The sequence below is a fragment of the Lytechinus variegatus genome, chromosome 5 (genome assembly GCF_018143015.1).
Source record: "Lytechinus variegatus isolate NC3 chromosome 5, Lvar_3.0, whole genome shotgun sequence".
Lineage (NCBI taxonomy): Eukaryota > Metazoa > Echinodermata > Echinoidea > Temnopleuroida > Toxopneustidae > Lytechinus > Lytechinus variegatus.
Window position 1 is genome coordinate 13,714,023 of NC_054744.1, and position 11,082 is coordinate 13,725,104.

At 35.9% G+C, this 11,082-nt stretch overlaps 1 protein-coding gene across 1 annotated transcript; it reads right to left on the reverse strand.

Annotated features, from left to right (window-relative positions):
- Nucleotides 1–4,451: 4,451 nt before the first annotated feature.
- LOC121415455 (tetraspanin-36-like) lies at nucleotides 4,452–10,760 on the reverse strand. Its single transcript, XM_041608659.1, has 7 exons — nucleotides 10,437–10,760; nucleotides 9,854–10,048; nucleotides 8,273–8,347; nucleotides 7,866–7,961; nucleotides 7,069–7,224; nucleotides 6,597–6,680; nucleotides 4,452–5,731 (listed from the first exon to the last, which is right to left on the reverse strand). The coding sequence occupies exons 1-7, from the start codon at nucleotides 10,512–10,514 to the stop codon at nucleotides 5,624–5,626; spliced, it is 792 nt and encodes a 263-aa protein (XP_041464593.1). The 5' UTR covers nucleotides 10,515–10,760; the 3' UTR covers nucleotides 4,452–5,623.
- Nucleotides 10,761–11,082: the final 322 nt, after the last annotated feature.

Here is an 11,082-nt window from a genome sequence, read left to right on the forward strand (position 1 = left end):
TTACAACAGAGTAAGTTTGATGACTTTTTGAAATTTGTTGTATATGTTAAATTGAGAGTACAGTAGGGGAGATGAGATAAGTTGAAATAAATGTGTTTGATGATAGGAGAGTGGGTGAAAGAGTTGAATGGAAAACTAGAGTCGAGGAGGGGTGTGGATAAGGGGGGGGGACATTGGTTGAGAGAAATAAGGGGAGAAAAGGAAGACAAGGAAGACGGAGATACGGATGGGGTGTAATTGTGACTCAAGAACATGGAATCATTGATAATGCAGAAAGTTTGACAGTGAATGACTATGGCAGAGAGAGTGACTGTGTGTGTGTGGAGTGGGGGGGGAGTGGTTGATATTATACTGATATTGCCTACCTAGAGTTTGATTATAACATTTCCTCTCCCCGACGGAGTTATATTTTTCCCAAGGGATTATATTTTGCCCGAAGCGCGCAGCGCTGAGGGAAAATATTACCCCGAGGGAAAAATATAGCTTCGGAGGGGAGAGGAAATGTTATTTATTAAAACGATAGACCAGGCAATATCTGTTATATTATATAGTATATGTGGATTCGCCATCAGAAATTTCATTCATCATCTGGCTCAAACCCGAAATTCTTGCTTCTCTGATCCATCTACGTCATAAAAGATTTTTTTTTTATAATGCATCAAGCGCGTTCTTCATTCAATCGACGCGTTAACATTAGCGCGTACATTTTTACACTTGTTACGCAACTTGTATGCAGAGAGTGACGTCACCTTAGTAAATATAACGCCGCAATTGAAAATACAACGCAGTATATTCCCTGAGGTGACGTCAAAACCTGGAATATAACAAATGCGATCCTCGCAGCTATGGTCACGTGATGGCGTATTGATCTATCACTGATTCGAATCTACATAGCCTATGTAATATTCAGGATTGAAACATGTCAGGATGTTGACAAGGTAGAGAGAGATATGAATGGACACAAGTCATACATGTAGACTTGTTTATGTAGACAAAGTCAAACATGTTTAGAAGAGAAGATACAATATGGTGAGAAATCATAGGCGGCAAAATTTTTTGTGGTTCCCCCTAAAATTTTTGGTTGATAACCTTTTTTTTTTTTTGGCTTGTCAAATTTCTTACCTACGGTGTCAATTCCAAACTTTCAGGTGGACCCCCCCCCTAAATTTTTTGGCTTCTGTTGCCAATGCAAGAAATATGTTACAAACAATATACAGAAAGAATGAATTAAATTAGAATATAGAGGAATCTTTATGGATTTCATACTGTGCTTGATCAATTCTAGTCAACACATTTAAAGGAGAATATACCACAAAGGTCAAAATTGTAGCTCTGCAAAAGTACAAATCTGATCACTCTTGCTCTTTCTATCCCCTCTCTTTTTATCCCCTCTCTTAATTTTCCCCTCCATCCACCATTCTCTTTCTACCCCCTGCTTATATTTCCCTTTCTTCCCATCTCTTTCTTTCAAACTCGATATCTCTCTCTCTATCTTTTTATCCCTCTCTTCTAAATTTCTATCTATCTTTCTACATAATACTTCCTCTCAAAACCCCCTCTTCTGTGATTTAATTTCAAAATGGCAACAAACATTTCTCTGTCTATGTTCCCTCCATCTATATGCACTCTATCACTCTTGTCCTGTCTCTCCTTAATCTATACCCCAGGGTGACCAGACGTCCCGTATTTCCCGGGATTGTCCCGTATTTTGCTTCTTTGTCCCGGCGTCCCGACAAACCCTTCCCGGGACGCCTATTTGTCCTGTATTTCAGAATATTGAACAAAATGTATTTAAAAGTGACGAATTTTCATCAAAATAACCAACAGATGACGAAGCAGAGACAACAATAAAATCGATAAATAACCTTTTGCAAGTTCTGCGGTGATTTTCTTGCTAACCCCAATACATCGCAAACGGACTGGCCTCCTGCCATTGTGTGGCAGGCTACTAGGTAGGCATGTAGGATCTGAGCAGATTCTCTCCACCAAACATGCCAAAATAATCACAAAATCGGCGGGAAATTTGTATGACTACATTATGGGTTCTCAGATTACTGATTTGGAGATGTAATCTCGGAGGAACAAGTTATTGAGTTTTCATAACTAGATCTAGTTGTTTCAGCTTTCGTTTTGAGTCTTGTTGTGTATGATGCCGCGATGTTTCATCTAATTTTTGAGGGGGAAAAAAATCACTTTGAAATTTTTTGAAAAACACCAAATATCATTATGATTTTTGTTAGATGATAGGATTTTTTGCTTGAAGTTTGAACTTTTTCCTCTTTCTTTCTTTTCTATCCTTGTTTTTCATCCTTCTATCCTTCCTGCTTGCCTGTTTTTGTTCCATCTATCTTTATTTCCTATTTGTCTTTCCTGATCCTTTCTCTCTCTGTTCATTTTTCTTTCTTTCCTCCTTTCTCTTACCCGTCTTCTTTATCAAATTTCCCTTTTTTATATTCTTTCTTTCTTAAAATATTTTTTCTCCCCCTCCCTTCCTCTCCTTTTTCTTTTATTTCATTCTCTTCTTCCATTATGTTTTCATTCCCTCCACACTTCAATTCTTCCTCCCTCTCCTCCTTTTTTCTTCTCCATTTTACTTCTAATTCTTTCCCTTTTTGTCTCACCTGCGAAGCAAAGTGAGACTATAGGCGCCGCTTTTCCGACGGCGACGGCGGCGGCGGCGGCGGCGGCGGCGGCGTCAACATCAAATCTTAACCTGAGGTTAAGTTTTTGAAATGACATCATAACTTAGAAAGTATATGGACCTAGTTAATAAAACTTGGCCATAAGGTTAATCAAGTATTACTGAACATCCTATTAGAGTTTCATGTCACATGACCAAGGTCAAAGGTCATTTAGGGTCAATGAACTTAGACCATGTTGGAGGAATCAACATCGAAATCTTAACCTGAGGTTAAGTTTTTGAAATGTCATCATAACTTAGAAAATATATGGACCTAGTTCATGAAACTTGGACATACGGTTAATCAAGTATCAATGAACATCCTGCATGAGTTTCACGTCACATGACCAAGGTCAAAGGTCATTTAGGGTCAATGAACTTTGGACGAATTGGGGATATCTGTTGAATTCCCATCATAACTTTGAAAGTTTATGGATCTGATTCATGAAACTTGGACATAATAGTAATCAAGCATCACTGAACATTTTGTGCAAGTTTCAGGTCACATGATCAAGGTCAAAGGTCATTTAGGGTCAATGAACTGTGGCCGAATTGGGGATATCTGTTGAATTCCCATCATAACTTTGAAAGTTTATGGATCTGATTCATGAAACTTGGACATAATAGTAATCAAGCATCACTGAACATTTTGTGCAAGTTTCAGGTCTCATGATTAAGGTCAAAGGTCATTTAGGGTCAATGAACTTTGGCCGAATCGGGGGTATCTGTTGAATTACCATCATAACTTTGAAAGTTTATTGGTCTAGTTCGTTAAACTTGGACATTAGAGTAACCAAGTATCACTGAACATCCTGTGCGTGTTTCAGGTCACATGTCCAAGGTCAAAGGTCAATGAACTTTAGCCGAATTGGGTGTATCTGTTGAATTACCATCATAACTTTGAAAGTTTATGGATCTGATTCATGAAACTTGTACATAAGAGTAATCAAGTATCACTGAACATCCTGTTCCAGTTTCAGGTCACATGATCAAGGTCAAAGGTCATGTAAGGTCAATGAACTTTGGCCATGTTGGGGTTTTTTGTTGAATAACCATCATATCTCTGTAAGTTTATTGGTCTAGTTCATAAAAAGAGGACATAAGAGTAACCATGTATCACTGAACATCTTGTGCGAGTTAGAGTAGTATGCAAAGTCAGCACTGCTGCTATATTGAACCGCGTGATGCAGGTGAGACGGCCAGAGGCATTCCACTTGTTCTTTCTCTCCCTCCCTCCCTTAATTCCTTCCTTCCCTCATCCCTTACTGCTTTCCTTCTTTCAAAGAATGAAGGAAACATTTTCTTTCCTTCTTTCTTTCCTCCTCCTTTTTCTTACTTTTTTCTTTCTCTCCTTTATGTTGTCTTTCACATATTCTTCTTCCATTCCTTTCTTTCTGTATGCAATTCAAAGAATGACGGAAACATTTTTCTCTCTTTTATTCTTTCTTTCATCCTTTTATTCTTTCTTTTATTATTTTTAATTTTTCCTTCATTTTCCCCTTAATTTTTTCTTTCTTTCTTTCTTCTCAATTCATCTATTTTCTTTCGTCTTTTATTTCTCTCCTTCATTCTTTTGTTCACCCTCCCTTTCAATTCTTTATAATTGTTCACAGGTGTAACATTGTGTAGCCTTCTTTGTTGATTTTTTTTGTCGATTGTCCCGTATTTCATTTTGTGAAATCTGGTCACCCTGCTATACCCTGCTCCCTCTCATCCTCTCCTTTTCTAAATGATAAAATCCATGAGCAGACAAGCAGACAAAGAGTATATATATATGAACAATCTGAGTTTTAATATACATATAATACAACAATACATAGTACTTTGTGTTAACTTCACTTTCACATGGTGCATGATATCAAATGAGATATTCATAAATATATAAAAGAAATAAAAGCATGGTAACAGATCTTCATTATAAAATGATATCAAGAAAGTTCCTAATTATTCGAAGAGGATTAAGTTTCTATCTCGTCTAAATTTAAAAAAAAATGGAACATTTGACATTCGAAAGGTGAGAACATTTGACATTCAAAAGGTGAGAATATTTGATTAAAAAAGCCATTATTGGTTGGTCATGATGTGCATGTATGTATTGAATAAAAAATGTGCAGTTGCACTATTTAAAAATCTCGTAGTCCTCCAATATGTATGGGCCAATGGGCATTACACATTAAATAAGTTGTTTTTTATATCCAATCGGCAATTCCCACCAGAGTCATCCAATATATTCTAGTCTTCATGGGCAGTGAATGGGAAATGAATTAAGTTTCAAATATATACATGCTATGAGTACACACATTTGTTATACCATCCCAAAGAAGACATTTATCTTACAAAATTCACATAGAGTGTAATATAGATATACAAAAGTTTATACTTAAAACACACACTTTTTCTTCAGGACGAAAAAACCTGAGTGAGAAATGAAGACACTGGTTTGAATTTGAAGATTCAATCTTATCACCATTATTTCAAATATTTTATGACATCGCACCTCTTATGGAAAAAATAATAAATTACAGGGAATATTGAAGTGAGCAAGACAAAAGTGAATGTACTGCCAAATTCATAGAACAGCAAAACACAGACCAGAGGCCCTGTGCAGGGAGAATTGCATTTAATTGCAACTATGAGAATCAAAGTCCAATGGCGCGCTTCTAATTGGCTTACATCACGTTGCAATTGATTTCAATTCCTCCTGCAACAAGGACCTGATATTCCATAACAAAACAAGTACATGGCGACATCCCCACTTTCACACAGCTGTGAGAACAATTAACAGGTAACGTGTGCTGCAAACTTGCAATGTATCTCCATTGGTAGAAAAATCGTCATTCCAGTTCTTGGGATGATCTCTGTATTATTCAAGCTGGCTATTTTCTTTGGGGGATTGTGACTTCTTGATAACATTCATGCTTTAAAGTCTATTCGTGTAGTTGATTAAGCCTTGTATCCATAGCTCGACTCACGTTTGGAGGACTGGATCTGTTGGTAGTGTTTGTCTGGTCTCTTACAAACCAAGTAACAAGTGCAGCAGAGTGCCATAGACTGCAGAAAGAAAAAAAAAATGAAAATAAAATAAATAATATGTGGAGAACAGCCTCCCTTTCCAAGAGTTCAACTGACTGCTAAATTAGATTTCTTCACTGTATTAAAGAAATATTACAGTTAAATAGACATATTCTAGCAAATTTGTTAATGCAACTGTACATTTAAAGTACATACATTTGTATATGATTTCTGTAGAGTCATAAAGTTACAATTGTACGATTGATTACATCTCTTTATGTTATCAGACCCGAGATCGCCTTCCTGCCAACCAGGAAAAGGTCATTGTCTATATCTTACTGACTGGAAGCTGATTTATATTGAACTATGAGACCTTGCTACGACCTTCCTAATCTAAACCAAACATACCTATCGGATTTATCTTATCACACACTCAATGACAATCCTTCATGTATAGTCCTCATTTCAGACATATAGGCTCGAACTCACTAAAGTGGTTTTTAAAACCCACGGATGAGTCCATGGTTTTAGCAGATTTCCTGTATAAATTACGCTTATTTTACCACGTATATTAAAAATGTCCAATGCTGATGCGCGCTTTTGTCACAGTGCGTCAAATTGACCCCTGTTGCCGTGGTTATCTACGCTATTTTATTCATGAGTCCTCTGTTTTTATTCATGAGTCCACCACTCAAACAGAGGACTCATGAATAAAATAGCGTATCTAACCATGGTAACAGGCGTCAATTTGGCGCACTGGACAAAAGCGCGTATCAGCATTGGACATGTGTTATACGCGCACCTGATATGCGCTAACATAAGCCTAATTTATACAGGAAATCTGCATAAACCATGGACTCAACCGTCGGTTTTAAATACAATTTAAAAAAGTTTAAAATATTACCTGTAAAAGGAAGAGAAAAACTGCAATGATGATGATGTAGACAAGGTATGCCCGGATGTCTTCATAAAGCTTTTCTTGACAACCCTATAAAGGAAAAAAGAAACATATATAATATTCATAGAAAATTGATAGCTTTGGAAGTTGGTTATAGGCTTTTCAGATGAAGGGTAACAAATAAATGTAATTCAGTAGGCTATTATTGTTCACAAAGTAGTATGAGATGCTGTCAGGTATACATTCGCAAAAACCATGACCACTACTTAGTTTCCCGTGGCTACTTTTTGAGCCTACAGCAAAAATCTGTAGCATGGTATTATAGTTTCCAGTGGACTCTATAGGGGGATTTCAGGGTCTCTGTCTTAGTTTTCAAGGGAGTTTTATAGGGTGTTGGGGGATTCTGAGGGCAAATTCTTCTGGAGTACCCTGATACATTTCCTACAATAACAACTGGTGGACATTTTGATTGACTTACATCATGGTTGATGTTGAATGGCTCGTTGACCAGTGATCCTGTGCAGTTGGCCGTGGCGTTGTCCTTACAGCAGCTCAATGGAACCATGTTAGGGTGAGCTTTACCCCATGGTGTGGTAGTCCAGTCCTCAGCATGGTGGGAACCACAGCAATCGAGCTGGTAGGAAAGAAAAATAAATCAAATTAGATTACAAATACATAACATTACACTGCAAAAGCAAATTAGATTATCAAATTAGATCAACAAAATCAAATGGACATTAAAACAAGAATGGGATTTAACTTTTTTCCTACTCACCCCCCCCCCTCTGAAATTGATCATGTTATTAGTTATTACCTTAATTCATCTACCGGTACTAGAAAAGCAAAACACCTAAAATACTTATTCTTAATTTTGATTTAAAATAATTAGCAGCAGACCTCCCAACCTACAGCCCTAAAAAATATATTTATAACAAAAATAAAGTATTTTTTGAAAAAAAGAGTATTTTAAAAAAATTGTCTCGATGTAACAATCACTAGCCTTTTGTAGTGAAATCAGTAAAAAAAACCATGTGAAATGACTCTACTTGAACACTTGATAATTCACCCTTTTAAACATGTGCTCGTAGGCAAGAATATACTTGTTCTTTTCATGCAACAAGTAACTGGCCCGAAAGTGATTTTTACTGGTCTGGGACTGTTGGACTGGCGCTACTGTCACCCGCTGTAATACATACTTCATGATCAGAAATTTAAAAAAAAGTAACAATAAACAGCGCAATGAGAACAAGATCTAGAACAGGGTTAAATACTTACATGTCCCTGTACATAGTCCATTGACCTCTGGTAGTTCTCTTTCTCATTGTAATGTGTCATGGTATTATTAACACCCCTCTCAATGCCCATGCTGATCTGGAAAAATGATGTCAAAAGCAACATTATTTTAAATGTTTTATCAACATTATTTTCAATTTATTGGTTCTTTGTGTAATCAAAACAGTATTAAACATATATGGATGGTATCCCTCATTTTCATTATACCAGTAATTATACATTACTTTGATATATGCTTTATTCTTGAAAAAAGATGAATAGACAACAATGACAATGATAAAATTGCTGAAAATGATAAGAACAACAACAATAATGAGTAGAATATTAATAACTGTATCATCAATAATGATGATAATACTAATAGCAAAGAAATATTGCTTGACACTCACCTCTTCCTTGAAGACAATAGCAAGGACGGCTCCTGTGATCTCCAGAATGACAATAACCATCAGTAAGGCAACAAACTAAAAAGAAAAATTAAAACAATAATTTAAAAGAATTAAAGCTGCAAGTGTGAAGTGTCAGAGAAATATTCTAAGAAGAAGCATGGGGCGCGAGTGCCCTTTGGTAAGGCATTTATTTTCATTACCAGGTCCCTCAAAGAGGACCTTAAGCCATTGGTCTCCTGGTTGCTTGCTGACAGGCATTCATGCTTTCTTAGCAGTCAGGTAAAAAAAAACCTTGGTATATTCCATCTCCATCTATGATTTTAACTATTCCCTTACAAACCTTCAGTAATACATCATGTCTTGGGGGAAACACTTATGAGGTGGCTTTAAATAGAAGCATTTTGATGCAAATTATTTAATGTAGAAACCTATATGGGTTGAGTCAAGAATCAGAATTTATGTTCTGTAACCTACATCTCTGCCAGAAAGATGAGTAATAGTCCTTGCATCATCAATTTTATTCAGATATTATAGCAATTAAGTTCCTGATCAAGATACATAGATGAGATTATCAACGGTTAAGAAGTAGTTCATGCTGATCAGTAACATTTACAACCTATTCCTTGACCCTTCAACACAAGATAATCTACAAATTGAAGTTGTTGATCTAACACTTCCTGGTATATTGAATTATATCTGTCCATTAAAAAAATGAAATTGATTAAAATCTACATTTCATCCATTTCCCTTTGCCACATCTTCTTTCTAACATAGAATGAATTCACAGCACTTGCTATTCACATACCGTGGTGATACCAATCGAATATAGCTCAGAATTAATAATAATATGGTAGTCAGCATGATATATATCTACAATTCATACATAATTGATAACAAAATTGCACATTTTGCAGTTGAATTAGTATTGTTTTAGAAAATACCATGTAATAACAGACCACAAGAGTACAGATTAGGAACTCCATGTAACTTCTGTACTGGAAGTTAGTCTGAGGTCATTTCCTTAACAAGTTTAATCAGTGTCACGATTCTGGCGGATATCGTCTGGTTTCAAATTGGCTACGTCATATTATGCAGATAATACATCCTGATTACTGACTGACTGCAAATTTGTTCATTCTTTTTACAAAATGACCAAAATCTGATCAAATTACTCATATTGAAAAATTCAAATTTATATTAATTTACCAAACAAAGTAAGTCCTACATGAATTATTCTTAACATGAAAATGAATCATATTAAATTGCAAAAATTTTACAGATTTCAACAAATTGTATTTCTCTCTCAAATATTCCTTTTCTATTTCTAATCCTGAGATGCAGTGATGCGAATGATTTTCTACATCAAATACTTTAAAACAAGTTTATTACAATATCAGTCAATTGATCAGTCTTGATGCTATTTTCCAAAAGTTGTGTAAATTGGGTAAAGATGGGTAGTATTTCAAGAATATCTTTTCATCCAGCCATTATTTGCATTCCTAAGTTTCATCTCTGACCAGAAGTTCATGTTGGTAATAAAATCTATTAAGGAATTAACACTGTGGAAGTTAAAGAACTCACCATCCTCCTCAAACACTGAGCATCGTCCCTGGTGAGAGCAACAAGGCCAGTAATACCGACAACGAGGAAGAGAAGACTGAGACCAATGCATACACTGGCAGGGATGGTCAAGAAATAGTTGCTGGCAAGGTGGTGAATGTTTCCAGCGTAGGTAAACATCTCAATACCGAGGTACATGAGTCCAGCAGAACCACACTGTATGGGAAAAAGATGATAGATAATTAGATTCTGATGTTTTGTAATGAATGACAAACACTAAGTTAAATTCTAAAATACATTCAAATCACAAAGTTCATGATAATGATGTCCCCGCAATGACAAAAGCGAATATTCCGTTTGGAATGTCTTTCCGTTAATGCCCACAATCTGAGCGTCAAGTTTTAGTATCACATAGTATTTGTTCCTTTTATCACTTTAAAAACCCTCGCCTAAAGAAATTATGCGTACAAATAAAATAACAACCTTTATCATACGATACCAGGGAAGTATATTCCCTGATCGTACATTTCACTTCCACCAGTCTACTGCAAAATTCATAATGATAAAATCTTCCCCACAACATCAATGAAAAAAAAGTAAATACCCAAAAGAGAACTGAGAGACAGAACATGATGAATTTTGCCGAAATGGCCATCGAGCAGCATTTAAAATATTTCTTCATTTTGAAGGTATTTCAGTGTAATTCCAACAGATGAAAAGACAGAAAATCAGCGGAGTAAATGTTTCTCTGTGTGAGTTGAGCGTGTAAAGTGATGATCGCCGCTGTCCTCCGTATGGAATCAAGTATCGTATGGTTGCATCTGTTTGTTTACCCCCCTATTGTTCGGTCGCTAGCACCGGTAAACACATAGCAGACGATGCGGTCGATTTGTGTATGAGCAATGACAATTGGTCATGAGTTTTGCGTGTGTGCGCTATGGAGATCGTGGATGGGAAGCGTTCAAATGGAACGATGTCTTTTTTTTCAAGCAAACACATGGACGAGTACATTTTAAAATAGGTAAAAATTATGGCTTTTAAAAGAGATTTTACACAATAAAGTACAATAATAAGGTACAATCATGAATGTTTGCGTAAATATTTCTAACACGAAATTATGATTGTTTAATCGTATGTCAAAATATTATTCTATTTGAAAAAAAAAATCGAATTGCCATATGTAGCATCCCTTCTTTGATAAATCGACTGGTCTTATGCGATCTTTATTTTTGGAATGGAAGGATGCTTCA